At 36.6% G+C, this 26,676-nt stretch overlaps 2 protein-coding genes across 2 annotated transcripts; both read left to right on the top strand.

Annotated features, from left to right (window-relative positions):
* The first annotated feature begins 704 nt into the window (after positions 1-704).
* Positions 705-21,084, top strand: LOC142095394 (keratin, type I cytoskeletal 42-like). The gene is made up of 8 exons (XM_075178344.1): positions 705-725; positions 5,313-5,489; positions 5,586-5,668; positions 5,914-6,070; positions 6,168-6,329; positions 7,600-7,725; positions 7,907-8,131; positions 20,860-21,084. The coding sequence occupies exons 2-8, from the start codon at positions 5,319-5,321 to the stop codon at positions 21,082-21,084; spliced, it is 1,149 nt and encodes a 382-aa protein (XP_075034445.1). The 5' UTR covers positions 705-725; positions 5,313-5,318.
* A 32-nt stretch (positions 21,085-21,116) lies between these two features.
* Positions 21,117-24,257, top strand: LOC142160481 (keratin, type I cytoskeletal 42-like). The gene is made up of 6 exons (XM_075215363.1): positions 21,117-21,320; positions 21,418-21,500; positions 21,761-21,917; positions 22,010-22,171; positions 23,738-23,863; positions 24,033-24,257. Exons 1-6 carry the CDS (start codon positions 21,150-21,152, stop codon positions 24,255-24,257), a joined length of 924 nt encoding a protein of 307 aa, XP_075071464.1. The 5' UTR covers positions 21,117-21,149.
* Positions 24,258-26,676: the final 2,419 nt, after the last annotated feature.

Genomic DNA, 26,676 nt, shown 5'->3' with positions numbered 1-26,676 from the left:
AGTCCAGATACTATTTTTGGGTGTAATTCAGACCAGTTGATGGGTCTTGAATTATATTGTGGGGAACACTCCTCTACGCAGTCCAGAAAAATACCTCGTTGCAACATTTTGTACTAAAAAAAAAAAAATATTGTGAGGTGTTAGGTGTTCAGAATAGCCTTTAAATTAGTGGAAATGATTGTTATTGAATGTTATTGAGGTTAATAATAGCGTAGGAGTGAAAATAAGCCCAAAAACTTAATTTTTACACTTTTTAGTTTTTTTTCAAAAAAAATCCAAATCCAAAACCTTAAATCCGAACCAAAACCTTTCGGTAGGTGTTTTGCGAAACAAATCCGAACCCAAAACATCGCGAAAATCCGGATCCAAGACACAAAACACGAAACCTCAAAAGTCGCCGGTGCACATCCCTACTTTTTAGCTGCTTTTATTCCTACTTTAGTATTGATATCAATAACCTTCATTTACAGTCATTTACAGTTTATTTTCTAATGACCACCTCACAACTGTCAATATCGTCACCAATATTGGCCAAAGGCTACACCAAGCTGGCCAGCTAAAAAGAGCAACAGAGCAGTGGTACAAAAGCATAGCAGTTTTAAAAAAGAAGCAAGCCCTATGAAAGAGAATGGCACAACAGTGGCAGATAGGATGGCAGTTTAATAAAGTAAAGGACACCTTTAAAACATACAGGGCTAGATTTACTAAGCAGCGGGTTTGAAAAAGTGGGGATGTTGCCTATAGCAGCCAATCAGATTCTAGCTTTCATTTATTTAGTACCTTCTACAAAATGATAGCTAGAATCTGATTGGTTGCTATAGGCAACATCCCCACTTTTTCAAACCCGCAGATTAGTAAATCTAGCCCACAGACACAGCACTGGCTGGTAGGATGGTCCTTTTAAAAATGGGCCTCACCCAAACAGTGAAATGTTCGGAGAACATTAGATGACACATTGTAGAGAGGAACTAATAAAAGCTAAGTAGACAGACAGCAGTAGCATCAAAATATGTTTTGGAAAGGATGATAAACCTAGGAGGCCTGCACACAGAAGTGAACTGGTGGGAGAAAAAACAGTATTTTCAACATTAGACAGCATGTGTGACACACTGTAGGGAGGTAGTAATAAAAGTTCATTAGATGTATAGCAGCAGCATCAATAGACATATTAGACAAGATAATAGACAAAAGTGGGTAAAGTCCATAATGTAAAATAGTGCCAGATGAAATTGTCCTTGGGCCCTGCCACTCACCCTTATGTTGTATATTGAAAACGACATGCATATTTTAACAAGCAATGACAGGTAATGTCACTTTTGTAACTTGATTTACATGGGCCCCCAGAAAAGAAAACATTTTGGTTGTTGCTTGTTGTCACTCACCTTATAGCCTTCACAGTCAAACATATGGATTTTAAAGGCAAGAATTTTTTGTTCAGGTGTGTGCCCAGAGTCAAAGAGCACCCTGTATTTTGGATACTTACTAATACCGATGTCAGTGATACTGCCTCTCACACAATAGCCTTCACAGTCAAACATTTGGATTTCAAAAGACAATAAGCGCTGACAACTGTCTTTTTGTTTTGTATACATATGTGGGCATTTATATTGCCACGCAGCTGGTACCATATACAATATGGGATATACCGAGCGTGGGCTTGTTTTTTCTCTGGTTTTGTTTCAAGCATTTCATAAGTGTCAAAGGATTTTAATAACATTAAGTTTATGCAAATAGTCAATATTTACATTGCTGACCCTTTTTTTTGAAGACCTCTGCAATTCGCCCTTACATGCTGTCAATCAACTTCTGGGCCACATACTGACTGATGGCCATCCATTCTTGCCTAATCAATGCTTGGAGTTTGTCAGGATTTGTTGGTTTTTGTTTGTCCACCCGCCTACTGAGGATTGACCACAAGTTCTCAATGGTATTAAGGTCTGGGGAGTTTCAAGGCCATGCTCCCAAAACTTCGATGTTTTGATCAGCGAGCCACTTAGTTATCATTTTTGCCTTATGGCAAAGTGCTCCATCATGCAAATGCAAATGCACTCAACCCTGCCTGCTGCCATTCCTGAGCAAGCTCTGCACTGGCTGTGCACCGATCCCACAGCTGAATCAACTTCAGGAGATGGTCCTGGTGCTTGCTGAACGTTCTTGGACACTTTGAAGCTTTCTTCACAACTATTGAACCTTTCTCCTTGAAGTTCTTGATGATACAATAAATGGTTGAGATAAAACAAAATACAAAATAAGATAATTTTTTCTGCGCTGAAGTCCCACTATAATAGATACATAAATAACAGAATAAAGGACGTTATAATAATGAAAACCAAAAAGAGAGAATACTTAAATTCACGATTCCTCTCTTGGTTCACAGTAATATCATAAAAAGAAAATAAAAAAACAATAATAGTGCAATATTTTAAAATAAAATCTAAATAATGAAAATAAAGAAGTATGAAGTCATCCATTGGGAAGGTTAGGGAGCTTTATTGTCACAAAATGCTTCCACCAACCGACTGTGTCTCCAAACAGGGGTGTCCAAACAATCACCACTCCAGATATCCCCATAGGGGACCTTACTTACAAGCTGGTTTCTTTAATGACAGCACATCAAATAGACTCTATCCCTTTGCGATGTCACAGCAAAATCATCATGGAATAGAAGACAAAAAAAGATCTAAGGTAGTACATATAAAAACACTTTAATATAATAAAATCACAGTACAGTGTACTCCTACCAGAACAAAGAAGGCACATAGCATATCTAGTGTACAAAACTGCGGAGTAGAATGCCATATGTCCTTACAGATGGAAATATCGTCCGGGTGGGAATCCTTTTAAAAGAGCGACACTGGTCACCGACGCGTACTAATCCTCTAATATGGATCCATATTAGAGGATTGAAATGCGGCAGTAATCAGCCATCCTAAATTTAAATCTTCCAGTCTGTTATTCTTATTTAATTAGCATGACAGAGTGATCTTCAGCCTTGTCCTTATCAACACTCTCACCTGTGTTAACGAGATAATCACTGACCTGATGTCAGCTGGTCCTTTTGTGGCAGAGCTGAATTGTAGTTGAAATGTTGTTTTTGGGATAAAGTTCATGGTCATGGCAAAGAGGGACTTTGAAATGAATTGCAATTCATCTGATCACTCTTCATGATATTCTGATCAATATGCAAATTGCCATCATAAAAACTGAGGCAGCAGACACTGTGAAAACCAATACTTGTGTCATTCTCAAAACTTTTGGCCATGACTGTACAGACAGGGGTGAAACTGCAGCTGTTACACACTCATCTCCAGGTTCTGTAGAATGCTCATGTTCAAGCCTCATAGTCGCTGCACCACCTCCAACGGCGGTAGTTGTGGCACTGCTGCCTTCATTGGACTTTTGAATAGATAGAATTAGTACTGAGGTTGTGATGATTAAGTATCCAAGTCATTAGAAACAAATATCTGAATAATATACCAATATTTTGTGGTCCATATCTATTTCTAAATGCAGCATCTAGGAGGGGTCCTACTATTCTAACCAATAAAATGCCATTAACCTGTCTAGTTAGTGCATTCACTTTTATCTTTTCAGTTCAGTTCCAGTGAAAGGGTTACTTACATGAATAACTTGACAATTTGTAAAGAAATTAAATATTTCCTCGTAGCACTATAGTTAACATCCCTTACACATTTTAGCGCTTATGATTAAGCAGCTATCGAAAACCAGACAAGATTGTCTATTTCCTTATCTACTTTACAATGCTGTTAATTTCCATACATCCCTTGAAGCTACTGAAATAGTATTTTTTGATTAGAGTATAATTTTATTGTGCACATCTAAAAATTATTAAAATTTACAAATACTCAGGATGGATTCTGCTGTCTTAAATTTAAGAAATAGACAGGCAAATAATGTATTGTAGACCCCTTTTCTTGACTGACAAAATAATTCCACTCCTTGATAGAGAGGTTGTTTACTTCTATTATCTAGTTATCCAGTTTCCTGCATTTTTCATTAGAGTAACTGAATATCTGGCTGCCTTTATTTTATGTCAAATTTCTACATTGAATTTTAATGTTTTAATTACATTGATTTAAATATACACATAAATGCATTTTCCACACATAATGCTAATAGATAGAGCAATACAGTAGACATAATAACTATAGTAATGTTTGGCAAACAATCACCTTAGTGGGCATGAAAAAATTCAGGATGGTTTTATAGTGTTCAAAATCACTTTGTGGCCATTGGCTAGGATCACTTAACTAATTGTGCATTCTTCATCACTTGAAGATTATTATAATATATTTTCCTATCAAATAAAATACAATTTTCCACATAGCATTCTCATGAGAATTACTGAGACTAACCCACATTTAGCAGAAAAGTAAATGACCCTTTAGCTTTTTCCAAACGAAGGAGCTAAATTTTCCCTCTTTGTGCTGGTATACCTGAAAGCATAAAGTACAATTAATGAGGAAAGTGTGAATACACTCCCGTGTCCAGTGATCCCCTATTATGTCAGTTTCAGTACCTGTATCTGTTAGTCATGTCTTATAAGAGTAATATTACTGTTTACCCATACATGAATCCTGGGTCAGAGTCATTTTAAGAGTCAAAAAATGTTGCAATTGTTCTGTTGGCTATGACAGGCAGAGATTTATTAAGAAAATTACAATAGACAAGGTGTGGTGAATGTTTCTCTATGATGTTTGAAACATGCTTTAATAGTTCAGTTAGCTGATTCAGTAATCCCATTAAGTGAGCTTTATTTCTGAGGTGTACTTGGAGATCTGACAGAGTTAAAAGGAATATTACAGAATATGATGCATATTAAATGCCTATAAAGTGACATAATGTTATGCACACTGTTTCCTATAAAAAGAGGTCCAGAGAAGTGTAAATTCATATACTTCACTTGATAGATGAACAGCAGTTTCCAGCCTACTGAAGAAAGCAGTGATAGAACCATGAGCCACGGTAGTAGTCACTCATCCTCCAGATCTCTTATGGATGCCTGTCATAGTGGTGGATATTACCCTAAATCCTCCAACCACATCTCTTCACTCCATCATGGAGGACACCATAAAGTCAACCAAAAGAATTACTCTATTTCGCATCATGGTGGTCACTACAAAGCTCCCAGTGTCCATGGAAGGAGCACAAAAGTCTCCTTTTCTGCACACTCTTCTTCTGGCCATGGGCATGGATTTGGGAATTTACATGGTGGCCATAGTCAAGGAGGTCATGCAACGGTCTCTGGAGGCCATTGGAAGAATACTGGTCTGCTAAGCATCAATGAGAAGGAAACCATGCAACATCTTAACCAACGCCTATCATCCTACCTTGACAAGGTCCATTCTCTAGAACAGGAGAATGCCCAGTTGGAAAAAAAGATTTGTGAGTGGTATGCAAACAATGCCCCCAGCACATTGCCTGACTCCAGCCAATATTTTAGGACCATCCAGGACCTCCAGAATCAGGTAAAAAAAAATGCACCTAAATGAAACTTGTGAATGTGGTATATACTATAACAATATCCATAAAATGGCTTGCACATGATTCTGTATCATTCTCAGATCTTTTCAGCCACTGTAGACAATGCACGTATTGTCCTTCAAATAGATAATGCTCAGCTGGCTGCAGATGACTTGAGAAACAAGTAAGTATTCTAATTAATTCCCTGAAAATCATTCATAATAAAAACATTTTTTATTATTTTAGCTTTATTTACAAAGAGTAAAAAAAGATGATTCAATTTAAATGCAACAGCGAAGAGTGACAAACTTTCATCAAAATACAAACTTGACCTAAATGTTTATAACTATGTTTTGTTGTATATGTGTGTGAAATTAACATGCTCAGTGCTTCCTGCATTGTCTGGATCTCACTAATATCTCTACATAGATATGAGATGGAGCTCAACTTGAGGAATAATGTTGAGGCAGATGTTGGTGGTCTGCGAAGGGCCTTAGAAGAACTTAACATGCAAAGAAAAGACTTGGAGGTACAAGTTCAGTGCCTCCAAGAGGAGCTTCTCCAGTTAAAGAAAAATCACGAAGAGGTAAAATGAAAAAAATGGCTTTAGTAGGGGGATTGTAAAAATGAATTAAATGTCTGCATCAGTATGTCAAAAATATATTGCTTTCATATTCCTGAAGGAGGTGAACTCTCTGCGAGCACAACTGGGCGCCAGAGTCAATGTTGAAGTTAACGCTGCTCCTTCCATAGATCTCAACAAAACCTTGTCTGAGGTCAGAGACCAATACGAGAACCTGATGGAGAGGAACCTCAGGGAGGTTGAGAGCATGTTCCTTGCAAGGGTAATACATGCATGTTACTTCTTTTATTATTCAGTAATAAGCGACTATTGTCAGCGGTATGAACATTGTCCTATATTTTGCTTTACTTTACATCATCACTCACTTTCAACATAATATAAATAACATGTTTTAATGTTGGACTTTTTGGGTCATCATTGTATCCAAGATGAAATTACATTTAGTGTAAAATACAACATGTAAACAAAACTTCACCGACTGAAGTATAATAAAATTGGGGCAGCTTAATTATATCGTGCCAATTTCAAATGCAATGCTCACTCTTTATATATTGGCCTCCCTCATCCCAGCAGATCCAATCTCTTGACTAATGTCCATTAAATGCTATAAATTATTTTCTGTTTATAACAACAGATTTGCCGAGTGTTTCATTCCATTGAAATAAAGGGCTACTGAATGTAAAGATTACTTTTTGTAGTATTAGTTTCCATAAGAGCAGTCTTACTGCTAGTATTGGTGTAGTTCTACCACACTCATGTGGAATGTAAGTAATCAAAGGTGCATTGATAACCTGCCCATGGTTGCCTGTTAGTGACTCCTCCCAACTCTTTAGATTCACTGGCATGTTTAGCTTAATTGCAATGGGTGCAGTGCGCATTGGCCCATGAGTTAATGGTTTTTGACACTGTCCATTGACTTGTAGGCCTTCTGTACCCAGCGTCACAGGCAAACATAATACTGTTGACTGTAATTGACGAATTTGTGCATTAAGCTGCTGTGCTGTCTAGTCTGTCTCCCTCCACCCATTGAATCATTAATGAGGGAGCGAAATAATGATGAAGTGCGATGGCATCACCAGTGTCATGACTGGTGACTGTCGCGCCCTTGCTCAAGCCTGTATTCTATGGCATTGGTCTGCAAGGAGGGTTGTCCTTATAGTCCATTCGTATGTAAGACCTGTTCCTCAGAGAGACTCTTACGCATCTCTCTGAATGGACATGGGAAAAGAAAAGTTGGTACCATCTAATGCTAAGATTATGTGGTGTTTGCACAACTATTTACTTTCTCATTTTAATTATTAAATACCTTTTGGTGTCTTATGTTCATGTGATTTTGTGTGATTCAGGGTATCTAGTTCTGGGATGATTTTTTTACTTCAACTGCAACATGCAAATGATGTAGGTGACAATAACTATATGTCCACAGCTGAATTTTGCTGAATTATTTTTAGATTTTATAAAACTGTATACACATATAATTCTGCTGCAACTTTGTATGAAGTCAAAGTTTTCTGTTGATCTTCTTCTTGCAGAGCGCAGAACTAGACCGTGAGGTATCTTCAGGTGCTGAACAGCTCCAGTCAGTCAGTAATGAGCTCATAGACCTAAGACGTTCCGCACAGACCCTGGAGATTGAGTTACAGAGTCAGCTTAGCCTGGTATGTGTCAAAGTTTACTTGAAGAATAATAATAGAAATGTAATGTAAATACGTTTTTGGGCATGTCATTCAATCTAAAATGGCAAATGAAAAAAGAGAAAAAGCCCCAAAAGTACAAGAGAGGCATAATTCTGCCTAAGCTACAACTGGATCTCTAAATAATCTTTTTGTCTTCCTGTAGAAATCTGCCCTGGAGTGCACGTTGGCCGAGACAGAAGCCACATTTGGTTCCCAGCTCTCCCAATTACAAGCGTTGATTGATAATATAGAGTCTCAGTTGGCACAGATTCGATCTGATCTGGAACGTCAGAACCATGAATACAAAATCCTCATGGACCAGAAGACCCACCTGGAGATGGAGATTTCCACATACAAACATCTGCTAGATGGACATGACATCCAGTATGTAAAACAAATGTTCACATGTATTTTTCCAACACCAGACATACAAATATAGGACATATACAGTATGTCTTTCCTATACAATCTAATAGATGCAAATTTTCCTAGGAACACAAAAGAAGGATTGGTGAGACATGATCTAGGATCCTTGTTTTTCATTTAGTTGAGAACAGTATAATGAGTTACATATATGAACTGTTAGTTAAAGCTGCCATCTAAAACTCCATCTGTGGCTTCCTCTCCTCACATCCTCACTGTTTCTGTCACTAAGAGCTGTGTCATCACTTAATAAAATACCTAAGTGTTCAGGTCACTTCCCCCAACAAGATCACTACATTCACCTCTTGAAATAATCTTTGCTGCTGTGAACATTCTGATGATTTTGATAAACAGGAAGTTATTCTATCCCCATCCACTTAAAAACGAAGGACATGCAGTAGCTGAAAGGTGATAACAAAAAGGTCCTCTAACTCTAGTCAAATCCTCTTTTAAAAAAAAAAAAGGTTTTAGCTTTAACACTGTCAAATGTTATCATTAAATAAAAATGATGGTAATAATAGTGTTAGTAGTAATAATAACAAGAACAACAGTTATAAATATAAACATAAAGGGGATAGTACCCACTGTAAAATATCAGCTGCATCTTGATGATCATTAGTCATTGTGCAAAATTCTTGTCTCAATACAGTGTTCCAGTTTCTCATGGCACAGAACATAAAGACAGTAAGTAAAATATTTCATTGTTGTGAAATGCGCCTTTGTAACCTGTAATTGTTTAACCACAAGTATAAGTAGATTTGTTTTCTAGATACAGAACATAGTTATCACCATATTGTATATATTTGCTTTATCCAGAACCTCCAAATACCAGTTCTATAAAATACATATTTAGATTTTGTAGTAATATTCTGAAAATTGGTGAACTATACACCTGTCACCTACACACAGTAGAGGCGCGATTTTGTGTTTCCAAAAATTCCCTAGTTCATAGCGAATGGAAAGTTTGCATTCTCGTGGATTTTGCATGGCTGCCTACACTGTGTGTACGCAAAGAGTTTTCTTTATAATGTGGACTTCTGCAGAGTATTGTCCTTTAAAGATATTATAATCAGTTCTGGATTTGTGGAAAAGTCCTCTAGGTCTAGGTATAGGGCAGGAGAATTGCAGGGGCAGGTTATCAATATTTATACATTTGTATATTAATCATTTTATATGTACATAACAAGAACATTTAGCCATCAACACAATTAGTGATGGATCATTTCATTCATGTTATGCATATGAATACCTTGGGGATCAGAATGATGGAGATCTCCAGTGGTAGGGAAGTATAGGATACACATAAAAGGTAGACTAGGAGGCAAAAACAGTACATCTTTCTGACCTTACATGGAAACAGGTCTATATTTATCATATAGGCAAACTAGGCACTTTCCAATGGCCATACTTTTCAGTCCACTGACTTCATAAATATTTTAGATTATTTACTTTGTTTATTTCCTGCTTGGTCTTTACCAATCAGGTAAAAAACAGAGACACATAAGTATGTTTTGTGCACAATTATTAATGTAGTGCAGATTTACGCACATTGCATAGTGCAGCACCAACCCTAAATACAGCATTGAAATGAAGGTTCCTCATAGTCCCTTATTACCATTGCTGAACATATCTTTAACATTTAACATTTCAAGATCACCAGCACTGTGTTAATGTAGAAGACTGGAAATTATGAAGTAATATTTGATTTGATTTCAGATTTATTTTGTGTTTTTAATCTATTGTATTTTTTGTTTTTTTATATAATAGTGTCTTATTGCCCTTTATGAGCTTCATGTGTTTGACTCATGTCTGTCTCCAACAGTATCTCATCTCAGCAAGTGTTAAAGATTTATGGCTGATGACGAAGAGATGTCAAGTTAAAGCTCCAACAAACAATATCACCGCAAATGAAAAATATATAAAATTCAACCAAAACCAATACTATATCTACGCTCTCTATTGTATTTGCCTTTCCTAATCCTTTGAATCTTCTATCTATATTGAAATGGTATAAAGCAAGTTATTCATCCAATGGCACAATTTCAACCTGAAAAATTTAACATATACAGTAGAGATTAGTAACCACAGAAAAGAGAAAGCCACAGTCTATTTTGTGGGATTAGCAACATCATGTTCTTTAATAGGATTGCAAGAAACATTTGTCATCAAGTCTTGCAAATTACACCTTTCAACCTTGTATCATTTAAAAGGACTTTATTCTGTATTATACTCAGTTTCGGGTTGTAGTATTTGGAACTATGATGGTACAGGCATCATCAAATGTACTCTTGAGATAGTTTGTATAATGTTACCATTTCAGCGATGTTTAATTTCTCTGTTACTCTATGTATCTCAATGATATGTATAAAAGCCAGGTGATCTATTTGTCAGATTTGGATTGTATGGTCATTACAATTATTTTCTTTCCCACAATTTTCTTTTTTTTGCTATTTTTCCCTTAATAAAAGTTTCATATTTCATGTAAATTGGTTGTATGTCATTTTTTGGTGTAAAATACTTTTTTGTGTACTATAAATGTGGACGCATGCATTCATTTATACATTTTTGCATATTGTTTGCTTAGAAGAGGAATAGGGGTGGGCAGGGAAAGGCAAGGACAGGCAGATTAAAGTAAGGATGTGTTCATGTAATTGCAACACAATTAGATGTGAATGTATCCACAGATACAACCTTTAGGAGGCATATCTCTTGCGCGTACTGGAGGGCTGGTGCAATGATATGCAATATGGATGATGACTATCAACAGCACTACTTAACCACTTCTGATTGGCTGATTGAATATTGACCCAAAAAGCTGATAGTACAGAAATAATTAGTGTCACGGTTATATTATATCAAGTTGCTGATGTCAGTTCACATTACTTAATTGACATTCCCATTTCAATGCTTCAAATTTTATTTTTATAGGGTGTAAACTAAATATATTTGTATTAGATTTAATTTGTGTTTGAATTTAATTACATTTTATAGTAATGCACTTTTGCATTTATTAATAACTACCCAGACACTATTCTCTCTTATGTATATGACACTTCATTATATTATTATATTGTGCATGAATAGGGTAATGCAACTTCAGCATTTACTGCTAATCTTTCTCATGGACACAGTCAAATTGGATCAAAAATGTTCGAGGTTAAATACATTTTTTAGAGATAAGCAGCTCAGATTTGGAGATATCCAACAGATCTGAATTTTGGTTTTCCGAGTGGAACTGATTCATGCCTCGCTAAATTCAAGTCTGAAAACTAAGCAAAATGTCATTTCCGGTAAAATCACAAATTTCGCACGTTTTGTATGGAAATCTTCTATATCTAGCGCCCCTCACTGTTCTAATCTGCCATTTTAGGAGTGATAGCATGTGGATAGAAGGGTGGCTGCAATTCTGTAAAATCTATTGTAGAGGGTTGGACAGGGTTAAAGAGGTAATTTATATAGCAATAGTTGTAATTTTACTGCAGTTTAGTTAGAGATCAGTCTGCTAGAATTGTGTGCACTGCTGATCAATTGGGAGTTAGAGAGTGAAGGATAGTGACTACTAGTTTTCATTATAGTATATATAGCATAGACATCTGAACTATTTAGTGGAGAACCAAGAGGGTGCTCTATGACTCTGAGAAGCACACCTCAAAAAACAAATAGATTCATTGCTTTTAAAATCTCAAGTGTTTCACTCTGCAAACATTTGTGTGAGGGGCAGTATCAGTGAATTCTGAACTATTTAGTGGACAAAAACTAGGATTCGGTTTCACTGTGAACAGAACATAGATTTATTATTTTTAAAATTCCAAGTGTCTCAAGCTGAAAGCAATTCTGGCAGGGGCAGTATATCAGTGACATCTGACCTATTTAGTGGAGAAAAAACAGTGTGCTGTTTTACTGAACAGCATTTCCCAAAAAAGAAATAGATTTATTGCTCTCAAAATCCCAAGTGTTTGAAGCTGAAAGCAATGTTTTGAGGGGCAGCATAAGTGACATCCTTTAGCATGCGGCAAAAAAGTTTGTTCTTTGTCACTGAGCAGCACACCCCTCACAGAATATATATATATATATATATATATATATATATATATATATATATATATATATATATATATATTTATATTTATATATATATATTCAGATTCATTTGTCTAAATTTGAAGCATATTGTGGAGCTGTGTCAGGAGAATTGTAAAGTACTATTCCTATCTCATTGGGCATTCACCTTGTGGTGGCAGCAAGTGTGGATCAGTCTACAGATCAGGAGCCTCCCAGTACTGGCCTGGCAGTAGTAAATCTTTTTTCACCTCTTCTAGTAAAAATGATCATGCAGGAATAAAATCTAAGAAAGCAAGTTCAAAATCCAAACACTGTTTGTCAATCTCAAGGAAAACATCAGATGTGAGGATTAAGAGAGAAGTTTCTGATAAATGTGGTGATTTGTGCAAAATAAGGAAAATAGCTAACATTCCATACACCACCTGCAGTGCCAAGGAAAGGCTCAGACCATGTCCACGTTTTGCTAGTATTTGTCCTGCTACTGCTGGTACATATTCTAGAATGCTCATTGCCAAAGAGAGTACTCAATACGGTCATACATGTTCCTTAACTTCCATGCACTATCATCTCACACAGAGTGTAGGTCTGTCACCTCCAAAACAGCCACATAAGTGCATGACTAGAACACTGAGACTGAAGAACCACTTGGGCAGTCACAGATTCCTGAGAAGAGTCTAAAGGTATCCATGAGTGCTATAAGTGAGTCTGACTTTTGAGATTCTGACACTGTAATTATAGAGCAGCCTACCTCCAAAATGTCTCAATCATTTGTAAATGTGAAGTTAAGTAGTTATGATGATGATTTAAATATAGAAATTGAGGATGCTATTTTGGAACTTGCAAATGTGCAAGAGGATGACGGGGATAATTGCGGATCTGATAATGAATTTGTTTTATTTGAATAAGATAATGAGGAGGATGATGATGATTGTGTTGAACTAAGGTAGTACCAGTACCAGTGGTACAACCTCATGCCCATACTAAGTGCATTGTCATGCTAAGGCATAAGACCAAAAAAAGCTCTTTTGTGTTTGGAAGTAATTTTTCCCCAACCCAGACAACATTTGTGAAGGAATCGGTAGCCTTTGTGATACCATAATAAATATAGGTAGTGACATTTATCATCTAGGCACCTCCTCCCTGTTAAGTTATTTGTGGTGAGTTCATTAAAGTAGTATTTAAAAAGGTGGAAAATTGTATATAGCAGGAAGTCCAGTATCAGCTAGCAGTAGAGTGGATAGACACCTTATGCAATCTTCATTGTCAACATGCCCCTAATGCTATCCATGATTGACAATAGACATCCTTGTACGCTATAGCCGCTGTTGCTCTGGATGATACATCTATACAGAAGGAGTACAAGAAGAGTAAGCATAGTTTTACACAATAGTCTGTGAGGAAAGTGTTTGAAAGATGAAACAAGCATGACAGTCATCGTCCTGTTGCACTTCACACTACTAAAGCCATGAGAGGTATGTTAGCAATGGATGTGCTTCCATTTTCCACCAATTTTTCAGTGCATCATGTTTTATCTGGTAAGTTGAGATTATGGGTACACACTACCAAATTCCATCTAAATTCCATTTCTCCTGAACAGCAATTCCTCAGCTGTACTGGGAGGTTAAAAAAAGTTATTCAGTCCATAGAAAAAACCTTTGTACTGGCTATCCACTTAAATAGGCATATGTGGACAAGTGGTACTGGTCAAACAAAAGACTAGATGATCATGACAGCTCACTGGGTAGGTGTATTGTCATCAGCAGCAGCGCTGGTAGCTTCAACATCCTCCTCCTCATCCTTTCGGCATATTAGTGCTTACAGACAATGCCAGGTCATTCACAGACAAGCTAGTCTTTTTATCACTGGTTTCACAAAGGAACACATCAGTGTCAATCTGTTGAAAAACTCAGGAATGGCATAGCACAATGGCTCACCCCGCTAAGACTCTCCTCAGAGTCACATCCATTCTTCTAGCAGCAAAGCAATGTCTTTAATGTCCAAGGTTACCATACAAATCAATCAAACATAAAACCATAAAAACATGCATATAACCACTATAATAATATTCAAAAACTTACATAAAATAGCACTGTTAAAAGCTCACAATCTCTCTATTTCGGCTACAGGCTCAAACAGGGCTAATCTGACCTCTAACTGTAATTGATTAAAATAGTCCCATAAAAGTATGATGAAAATTAATCCATGGTCCCAGCTAGTGTGGATTATGAGAGTCAGTTTTTTAAATGTCTGACCAGATGTAGGAAGACAAAATCCAGTGTAGTTTTTATATCTTCTATTTCTATCAGATGCTACTGAATAAGTTTTCATGTGGAGAATTATTATATATTTTTTACATATAATTTCACATTTTCATTTCATAATATATTATATATGTAAGGTTTTTGAATATTATTATAGTGGTCATATGCATGTTTTCATGGTTTTATGTTTGATTGATTTGCATGGCAACCTTGGACATTAGAGGCATTGCACTGTGTCCATACAGCTGTCCTCACTAGTTTTTAGTTTATATATATATATATACAACAAACAAACAGATATAAAATGGCGCTCACAACCACAACCTAGTCACAATAATGCAGTATAAAAAGCAGAAAAGTTCCAGATGTGTAGATAGCTCAAGTATGAGCGGCAGCCACGATGCCCTGTAGCCAGATGGTTAATCCGGAGATGGAGACACTGTAACAGAAGACAGGCAGGGCGCCTCAATGTGTATTATCACTTGTATAGCGTAAATGGATGTAATATCATGCGTACCATGAGGTATTGGTAGGTCGTCTAATCAGAGAGGGAAGATCCTCTTCATAGATTGTTCCTCCCAGTTGGTCAAATAATGGACAATGCAAAAAACAGAGCACAACATAGAGTATATATATTTATGTATATATAACATTACCAGGTATTGAGCGCAATAATATTTTTATTTTTTATATAATTATCAAATCAGTTGATAAAGGAGGTGGGGTGGTCATGCAAAATGTAGCTGATTACCTTAAGGAAGGGAAACGCCAACTTTCTGACTGAAAATGTACAAAATATTGCTTTCAGATCCAACTAAAATATTTCAGACTTACATGGCTAAATTATTAAATACAGTATAAGATAATAACATAGATACTAAAGAGATTAAGTAATTTATCTATTCCCTTTACCCAATTGTTCCTACTTACTATCATCTTCCAAATATCCATAAGTCCAGGACATTCTATTATCTCCAGGGTAGGGTCCTTAACATCGAATCTCTCAGCATATGTAGATTTATTTTTACAGCCTTTGGCCATGTCTCTTCTATCTCATTTAGGCAATACTACTAATTTTTTAAGCAAGATTGTGCAATTAAAATGGGACCCTAGTTTTATTTTCATTACATGTGATGCTCAGTCCCTATATACTAATATTCCTCATGATATAGGACTTAAAGCAGTTGAATATTTCTTAGACAGTTAGTATAAAATATCATTATTACAGATTCATGGTATGGCAATTAGGACCAGGTTTGCCCCGAGCTTTGCCAACCTTTATATGGGACTCTTTGAGGAAGAGATCATTTGGGGTGGCGAGTTTGCAGCGAACTTGGTTCTCTATATGAGATACATTGATGACCTCTTTTTTGTGTGGAAAGGGGATCCGTCAAAAGTTGAGGAAATTATCTCATACCTAAATAACAATTCATACAATCTTACTTTTGGAGGTCAGTCTAATACATTTACCTTTTTTTTTGGGGATATCACCCTTATTATTAAAAATAATCAGAATGAGACATCTACATTTCAAAAAGAAGTTCATTCTAACAATTACATTCACTATCATAGTAATCATCAAAGGAGTTGGCTGAAGAATTTTCCCTCTGGACAACTGAGAAGAAACTGTTACAATGATATCATATAAAAGTAACAAGCATTAACTTTAGTAGAGGCGTTCAAAGAATTCCCAATACAATTATTGGAACGCTCATTACAGAAATCATTATCTATAAAGAGAGAAAAGTTACTGACTATTATTAACCCTAATCAAGCAAACAATACATTGTTTAATGATTTTCCTTTATTCGTCTCTATATATAACATATATAAATATATATAATAAACTTGGTGTTTCAGCCCTGTCTTATTGTCCATGTGGATGACCATATATTGGATACACAATTCTTAATCTCAAAACATGTTTTCTAGAACACATACGGAATGCTAACTTACAAATCAGACATAGTGACATGAGACTATCAGACTATAGAGTCTCATGTCACTATAGGGGTGTGCATAATGGAAATCCATCAGGTTTAGAACTAATAGGAATAGAGCATATTCCCCCAACTGTTAGAGGTGATGATAGGTTTAAATGAGTATGTCAATGAGAAACCTTTTGGATCCATCAATTCAATAGATTGTACCCTTATCTGTGTGGAGTTTGTACGTTCTCCCTGTGTTTGCGTGGATTTCTTCTGGGTGCTCCGGTTTCCTCCCACGCTCCAAAAACATACTGGTAGGTTAATTGGCTGCTAACAAAATTGACCCTAGTCTGTCTGTGTGTGTATATTAGGGAATTTAGCCTGTGAGCCGCAATAGGGCAGGGAATGATGTGAGTGAGTTCTCTGTACAGCGCTGCGGAATTTAATGCGTATTTATATCCAATGCTCAAAGACATACTTTTTTCTGTGTGATATATTTCATTTGTTTGTGTGATTTAATGTGTTTAAATTTATATGTATTGAATAAATTATGTGTTTATATAAGGGACTTAGATGACTATAATTTTTTTAATATTGGAATATACAGAGGAAACGAGCGCAGTCACATCCATTCTTCTAACACCATTGTAATTGGGATTCACCAACTAATCCCAGTGACAGTGGCTGTTTGTCTTCTTTTACATTTTTTACAAACTATTATTTATTGACCAAACGCCAATAAAGGTGTTATCTCGGTTGCAAGTGGGTCATTTGCTCTCCATTCCTCTCATGGGTATCTTAGATTACAATCTTTCTTCGCTGTTCTCAGGGATTCTCATTGGCGATAAGAAAACGAACATTGTGTGTGTATTACAACTGGGTGAATTTTAACGTGTACCATGCTTTACATGCACAATAAACTTGGTGGTGCAGAATTACTTTAAAAAATGAGAGGTCAGTGCATGAAATACTGTCCATGGCCCGTAAAATTTCTGGGCATTTTTGAGATTTGGCAATCTCAGGTAGATCATTGCAGCAGCTTTCAAAAATGGCCTGTCATGCCACCAACTGAAGCAAGAGATGGAATTCCACACTTTATGTACACTGCTGTACCACTATGTTTCCTAGAGATTGTATCTTTCATTAAACTATCATATATTTGTGCTGCTGCTCTGTCACTAATTTTAGCCTGCCAGCTCAATGCAGCTTTTGGCCAAAATTGGGGAACATTTTGACAGTTGTGAAGAGATCTTTAGAAAATAGACTGTAAATGAATGTAAATTAATGTTAATGCAATTAATAGCATTGCAGGAAGATTAAATTGCTCAAAATCACAGGATTTTACTTATTTTTCACAATTTTTAATTAAATCCATATCCAAAATCAAAACTGTGAAGATACGTGGTTCCCAAATCACTCAGACACGGTATTAGAGAAAAAAAAATAGAAGGATGATTTGCTCTGCAGAACAGGATTAAATACAGCATTGCCCCTTAACAAGTGAGAAAATCAGTTCAAATAAATCCAGTGGGATAGGTACAGCACTGTCCCCTTAACAATAGCAAGTCCAACAAGTGAGGATAACAGTTCAAATAAATCCAGTGGGATAGGTACAGCACGGTCTCCTTAACAATAGCAGGTCCAACAAGTGAGAACATAAGTTCAAATAAATCCAGTGGGATAGGTACAGCACGGTCCTCTTAACAATAGCAGGTCCAACAAGTGAGGAACTCAGTTCAAATAAATCCAGTGAGATAGGTTCCATAGCACATCTCTGGCAGAGCATCACCTCTTACCCAAAGTCAGTCAAATTCACCCTCAGCTCCCAGGGTAGCCTCTTTATCACTTCATAATCCTCCCTTGGGAACTCCTGCCCAGGGGAATTGAAAAAGGCATTGATTGGTGGGCTTCTCACACTATCCAGCCCCCTCCCTTACCTTACCCAGGTGTCTTTCCTCAGATGACCCATACTGGGTCTGGCTCTTGGTTGTCTGTAAAGTTCACTAGTGGACAAGCAGGGAGCAAACAGAAGGAAAAATGGTATCTTAATTCACTCAACTCCGGAGTGTTCCCTGTGGAGGGGGAAATTAACCCCTGAAGTGCTTTTCCATGGAGATGTTATATTTCAATACAATACCCTTTATATTGAGACATTGTCACATACACCTCATAACAATGGACATTTGAGACAAATAGTAACTACCTTAGCTAACATAAGCAAAATGACTTCTGATGTCCTGTTATTATCACACAATATGGCAATATTCTTTATATTTCTAATACATACAATATTGCAGACCAAAATGTACCTGATAACATGAAATAATAATAAACATAATACACAGATGCTCTGGTGTATATACTTAGACTGGACCAAGGAATAAAAAGTACATTAAACTGTAAGAAACGGTGATGAATTGAAAGTCCTCAGTCCAGTAGCACCACGTTTCGTGACAAAAACACATGAGTGTTTTTGGCCGAATCAAAACACGAAAATGATTTTAGAACAAAAACCAAAACCAGAACACAGAGGTCTGCGCACATATCTACATTTTTTTACCACTTTCTAATGTGAAAGGCAAATCTCATCATTAATGACTAATGCTTTGGATTTGCCTCTATCCCAGCCTAGAGCAACCAAATCATCTACAAGAGGGTGTCATCTTTTAAGTGTCTGTGATATGAAAAACAAAATGTATATTTTATATTGCTCAGACAGTGATATTCATTTATGAACCGTAACATGTAGAAATGCAGTACATTTTTCTAGCCAATCAGCTGCTACCCTTCCCATTTTAATACTTATTTGCACATATGCTCATATAACATTTTGTCTTGTGGTTTTTGACAGAAATTCACATGTTAGGAAAGTTCAAGTGATCTCTAAGTACTGTCTTCTATTAGCACTGTTAGTGAATGTGAAAATTTTCTTTATTCACCTAAGATAGTGCAACAATAATACTCATTGGAGCCTTATTTATATCTGGAAGGATTTAAGACATTAAGGGCTAGATTTACTAAGCTGCGGGTTTGAAAAAGTGGGGATGTTGCCTATAGCAACCAATCAGATTCTAGCTGTCATTTTGTAGAAAGCACTAAATAAATGAAAGCTAGAATCTGATTGGTTGCTATAGGCAACATTCCCACTTTTTCAAACCCGCAGCTTAGTAAATCTAGATGTCATCAAGCAACACCTCTCACTTGCAGGTATTAAAAAGGGCATTCTGCATTTTAGCATTTAGCATTTTAGCTGTTCTAGGTTATTGTGTACATTTGACGTATCATTGCTCCTTGCCTGATAACTATTGGGTGACATTTTTGTTTACTGTGTACTGAACTGCTACTTGCTTTCTGGACCACGCTTTTAGATATAACCCCTTGGCACCTTGATTACCACTACAAACCCACCAGTGTACTGAACCTCTGTCAGACCCTGACCATGTCTCTGGATTTACCCTATAGTACCGTGACTACTATTGCTTACTTCTCTGAAAACTGGACCGCTGCTAAACTCAGGTGCATGTCTCTAGATTAACCCTTGCCTACTGTCACTACATCCATGCTCCTAGGTCTCCATTTGGAATTGTTCCTGTGTGCTAGGCTGCAGAAAAGTTTCACTCATGGACGCAGCATACGGCGACTCCTCCCACTTCTACTACATTGTGATCTAGCTGTCAAGCTACAGGTAATTCATTCTCCTTTATAACCGTGATAACCTCCACATTGTTCTTGACTTGTAAATAGCTCTCTGTGTGCTAGCATACACATCCATATATATCTCATATAGATGTATGAATGAGGAAAAGAAAAAGGTCACTGGTCAACCAAATGTGGCTGTGGACATTGCTATTCAAATATTAGTTCAAAAAACCAAGCTAATGCACAGAGAGAAGTGGGCATTATTCTATTTGATTAAAGTTCTGTATCCAGCGATCCCTCATTGTGTCAGAGTCTGTAACCTGTGAAGTTATTAAAGAAGCTTTGTTGTAGGAAAACTGTAGCTTTATTTGTCATACATTGATTGTGGGTCACGGTCGTTTTATGAATCCAAACTTGTTGCAATTGTTCTGTAGCTTATGGAAAAAATTAAAATGAACATTGACAAGGTGTGGTGTTGTTTCCCTCTGATGTTTGAAACATGCTATAATACTTCAGCTAACTGATTCACTTATCCCATTAATTGAGCTTTGTTGGAGAGGCGTATATTGAGATCTGAGTTAAAAGGAACATGATAGAATATGATGCATATAAAATGCTTATAAACTGACGTAATGTCATTTACATTGCTTACTATAAAAAGGGTCCAGAGAAATGAAAATTCATACACTTTACTTCTTAAACAAGCAGCAGCTACCAGCCTCCAGAACAAAACAGTAAGAGAATCATGAGCCACAGTATTAGCCCCTCATCCTCCAGATCTCTTATGGATATCTGTCATACAGGTGGTCATTACCCTAAATCCTCAAACCACATCTCTTCACTGTATCAAGGAGGACACCATAAAGTCCACCAAAAGAATTCCTCTATATCACATCATGGCGGTCACTACAAAGCTCCCAGTGACCACGGAAGGAGTTCAAGAGTATCCGTTTCCGCACACTCTTCTTCTGGCCATGGACATGGATTTGGAAATGTACATGGAGGCCATAATCAGGAAAGTCATGTAATGATCTCTGGAGGCCACCATAATTGGAAGAATACCGGTCTGCTAAGCATCAATGAGAAGGAAACTATGCAGCATCTTAACCAGCGACTGTCCTCCTACCTGGAGAAGGTCCATTCTCTGGAACAGGAGAATGGTCAGCTGGAAAGGAAGATTGGTGAGTGGTATGCAAACAATGCCCCCAGCACATTGCCTGACTCCAGCCAATATTTCAGGTCTATCCAGGAGCTCCAGAACCAGGTATATTAAAATACATCTATATGAAACTTGTGAATGTGATATATACTATACCATTATCGAAAAAAATGGCTTGCGCATAATTCTGTTTTATTCTCAGATTATTTCAGCCACTGTAGACAATGCACATATTGTCCTGCAAATAGATAATGGCCAGCTGGCTGCAGATGATTTGAGAAACAAGTAAGTATCCTATTTCCCTGTCCCTGAAAAGCAATAAGAGTAAAATATGTTTGGTTTTTTTTGTTTGGTTTTTAAGAACCTGTATAACAAGAGTATAATTTAATTTAAACTGAAGATCGGAAGATTTTCATTGAAGATGTTTTTCAAACGTCAAATGTCTCCATTAATTAATGTTTATAACTATATTCTGCTGATGCTATGCAAATTAACATTCACAGTATTTCCTGCATTTTCTGGATCTTACTTATTTCTCTTTATAGGTATGAAATGGAGCTCAACTTGAAGAATAATGTTGAGGCAGATATTGCTAGTTTTCGAAGAGCCCTGGAAGAGCTTAACATGCAAAGAAAAGACTTAGAGATACAAGTTAGGTGCCTCCAAGAGGAGCTTCTCCAATTAAAGAAAAGCCATGAAGAGGTAACATAGAAAAAAATATGATGGCTTTAATAGGAGATTACTATAATGCTTACACCGATATGTAAAAAAACATTACTTTTGTATCTCTGAAGGAGGCGAACTCTCTGCGTGCACAACTAGGTGCCAGAGTCAATGTGGAAGTTAATGCTGCTCCTTCTATGGATCTCAACAGAACCTTGTCTGAGGTCAGAGAGCAATATGAGAACCTGATGGAGAGGAACATCAGGGAGGTTGAGAGCATATTCCTTGCAAGGGTAATACATGCATGTTACATGTCTTCTATTCTGCATTGAATTATTAATAAGTAAAAAGAGACCATTAATACTAGAAGGATGCATTGATTTTTCTATTCTAATATATTTTGCTTCAATTTACAGCATCACAAACATTCAATATAATATAAATAAGTTGGCACACATGTTTCAAATGTCAAACTTTCTAGGGACATTATTGAATCCAAGATAAATTTACATTTCTGTAACATGCAAAATGTACATAAATCTTCCACAAGCTGAATTTTAATGGTGTTGTAGGACAGCTTAATTATATTGTGCTCTTTTCAAATACAATGCTCCGTCTTTATACCTTGCAGATACAATCTCTTGAATAATATGCATTAAAGGATATACATTATTTTTTTGTAATAACACAAGTTTTAGCCAATGATTCTTACTATTATTACCCATAGTAGTGGTGTAGCTCCCACTAGGTTCATGTGGAATGTAAGACAGTGTCATTGATGAGTAATCAAAGGTCCAGCGATAACTTGCACAAAATTGCTAGCTGGTGAGTACTGACAACCTCCTCCTAATATCATATCTACCTTGGGGGTGCCTAATTTAAGAGAGACCATACTGTTCCTTGACTTGTGGGCATCCTGCACCTAGAGTTACTAGCAGGCATAATACTAATGACTTGGCACTGCTTAGCTGTCCCTGCACTGTGCTGCCTTCTCTGACCCCCTACACTCTCAGAATCATTGATCAGAGAAGGAAGGAGAAGAATGATATCACCAGTGGTGTGACCCATGTGCAGGGTGTGCAGTGCATATGGGCCCATGAGTCTGGGGGTCCCCACACTGTCCTTTAACTTGTGGGCCTCCTGCACCCGGTGTAAGAGATAGTCATAATATGGAGTTGTGTTACTGCTGTACCATCCAAGTTCCATTCTTGCTAGCTAATTATTTATTTGTGCATTTAGTTAGATAGCTCTCTTGCTTTATCTGCTCCCCTTCATCCATTGAATCATTAGAGAGGAAAGGTGTGGGATTGCATCACCGGTGTCCTGACTCGCCCACCACTTTTTTGACTACTTATTTTTGGGGGTGGTTCAACCATTACTCTAGCACGCAGGCCCACTATAGTCTTAAAGCACCCCAGCTCAGACCTGTATTCTATGGTGTTGGTCTATATGAAGGGTTCTCTTTATAATGCATTCTTAGGTAAGGATCTGCATCCTAGTCCTCAGAGAAACACCTTCCCATCTCTCTCAAAAGCCATGGGAGCAGAGGAGGTGGAACCATCTGATTCTTATATTTGTCTACTTTATGTGGTTTTTGCGCTGTCCACTAACTCATTTTAATGATTAAATATATATTGGTGCTCTATGTTCATGTAATATTGTGTGACTCAGAGTATATAATTCTGGGGTGACTGTTCAGTTCAACTGCAATTTTAACAAAGGATGCAGGTGACAATGACTGTATGTCCACAGCTGAGTTTTGATTAATTAATTTTAGAGTTATATAAATTCTAATGAATTTATAATTGTACTGTAACTTTACTTAACATTAAGGTTTTCTGTTGGCCTCCTTCTTGCAGAGCGCAGAACTGGATCGTGAGGTATCTTCAGGTGCTGAGCAGCTCCAGTCAGTTAGTAATGAACTTATTGACCTACGACGTTCCACACAGACCCTGGAGATTGAGTTACAGAGTCAGCTTAGCCTGGTATGTGTCAGAATTGATATGAATAATAATAGAAATTTAATTTAAAAAAAATTGGACTACAGAAAGCATGTCACTAAATCTAAACGAGTAGAAGAAGGAAAGAAAAGGGGAACAAGAGCAGTGTCTAAGCTATAACTGACTTCTAAATAATATTTTTGTCTTACTGTAGAAATCAGCACTGGAATGCACATTGGCCGAGACAGAAGCCACATTTGGTTCTCAGCTCACCCAACTACAAGCATTGATTGATAATGTAGAGACTCAGCTGTCACAGATCCGATCTGATCTGGAACGTCAGAACTATGAGTACAAGATCCTCATGGACCAGAAGACCCACCTGGAGATGGAGATCGCCACCTACAAACGCCTCTTGGATGGACATGACATCCAGTAAGTTCAGCAATGTATTATACAGCTGTCATTCAGTTCAGTAATGGTGGCTTACAATTTCCATCTGGTAGATGGACATGATATCCAGTACGTAAAAAAAAAATTGCTTGTGGAAAAAAAGCAGACAAGCGAATGTAGGATATATGGATAATACAATAAGAATGAAAACAAATTAATTAATTTACCCAGAAACATAAAAAGAGTTGACTAAAAATACTTCTAAAATATAATTTATATCTTTCCAAAAAGGGTTTCAGGTAGGCCAACCTCATAACTAATACATGGTGTCTCCCGTACAATCAATCAGATCGTATTCTTTAAAATTTTCCTACATTTTCATTTAGTTGAGAACAGTGTAATGAACTTTGTATAAAGGTGTGTATAAAAATGTGTTACAGCCTTTACTTTGTGATTTGACAGGAGCTGAATATCACTGTTTTTGCGGTTGGGTAACCCTGCTCCTTTCACTATCTAGTTCTCAGTCTGTGGCTTCTCCTCCTCACTGTAAAATATAGTCCTGTCCTCACTTACTCAAGCTCATAAGTGATCAGGTCACTGTGTCCTACAATATCACCACACTCATTTCCTCAAATAATCTGCGCTAATGTCATATTTTGATAATCTGATTTCAACATGACATATGGACATGCAGGAGATGAAAAATGATAACAAGAAGGTCCTCTAACCCTAATCAAACACTTGTTTGAAAATTTAATAATTCCCCTTTACAATATTCAACAAATGTTAGGGTTATATAAAACAATGATAATACTAACAATTAGGTGCTTCTACTTGATTATTAATAATTGTGCAATACTCTTGTTTCAATACAGTGTTCCAGTTCATCATGATACAGAACATAAAGACAGTAAGTCGGAGATTTCGTTGTTTAGATTTGCTAGTGTGTAACTAGTTATTGTTTAACCACAAGAATCAGTACGTTTGTTTTATAGTTACTGAACATAATTATTGACCTATAAATTTGCACTATCCAAAACGCTAAAGTGTCAGTTTTCCATAGCACATATATTTAGATTTTGCAATAATGATTTTCAGAATATTAGAGAGATATACACCTGTCACTTACAGACAGTAACTACAATTTTGTAATTTCATGATGTTCATAGGGAATGACAAAGTCTGCACTCTTTTCTTGGCCAGTGAAAGAGGATTAGCTTGATGTTTTGGTCTGGATATTTTTTAACATATTGTCATTTATTTCAGTTATTATATATTAGTGTTCTTGTTCTTTATGTGCTAAATGTGCTTTACTCTTATCTGACTTCAACAGTATCTCATCACAGCAAGTGTTAGAGATCTACAGGTGATGGCAGAGAGATGTCAACCTACAAAATTCTATGAAATCTCACAGCAAATGGAAAATATTCAAGCAAAAGCAATAGCTATGCTCTAATCTGTGTTTGCCTTTCCTGATCCTTGCAATCTTCTCTCTTTATTAAAATGGTATAGAGCGAGTTATTAATCCAATGGCATAATTTCACTCTGCTAATGTAATCCATACATAGAAAACATAGTTAGCACAGAAAAAGGGAAATCTACTTTTTGTGTAATTAGTAATATCACTGTTTTTCAATAGACTGTAAAAAAACCTTTGCCATCATTAACTGGTCTTAAATTCCACCTCTCTGCCACTCAAAATTTTGGGTTGTGGTACAATAATAGGGATATCATGAAATATACCCCTAAGATAGTTTGTATGACGTTACCATTTCAATTATGTTTTATGTCTCCACTGCTCTATGTATGTCAGTTAAATCTGTAAAAACCAGAGGGTCTATTTTTTGGATTTGGATTGTATGGTCATTACAATTATTTTCTATTTCCACAATTTTCAGTTTTGCTATTTTTCTCTGAATAAAATCTTTCATGTTCCATGCAAATGTGGTTATCTTGTATAATTTTTGATGTGTTTGTACAGCAGAAAAAGGCAATACATTATTATTACCTAATAAATAATGCGACTAGCAAACCAGTTGCCATTTTATTAAACAAAGGAAAGGTCTGCAAACTGTAAATGTTTAATTTACATGCTTAAATAATATATTTCATATACATAAACATACCTATCCATTACATTGTGTCAGTAAATTTAAGGTCTTCCTTTTTCTTCTGCTATTTTAATGTTATATAAATGGTACTAAAAATAAAATAGTTTTGAAAATCCACCCGCAAAATCCTATAATATATGCACGATCAAAGTAGAAAGCACCTATCTGCTTCAGAGTTGAATTTGCAATTGCCCAATCAGAAGTGGCTAGCTAGTGCTGGCAAGCGTCATCATTATCAGCGTCTATTTGCACCCCCCAGCTAGCGAGTATAAGGCTTCTGACAGATGTATAATATGTGTCTCGGTGCTGGCCTGCGTCAGCTGCATTTGCGAGAACACGCCCATACCAAACCAC

This window comes from Mixophyes fleayi, chromosome 6 (assembly GCF_038048845.1).
Source record: "Mixophyes fleayi isolate aMixFle1 chromosome 6, aMixFle1.hap1, whole genome shotgun sequence".
Taxonomy (NCBI): Eukaryota; Metazoa; Chordata; class Amphibia; order Anura; family Limnodynastidae; genus Mixophyes; species Mixophyes fleayi.
The sequence above is the reverse complement of the archived record's forward strand: the minus strand, read 5'-3'. Positions and strand labels throughout refer to the sequence as shown.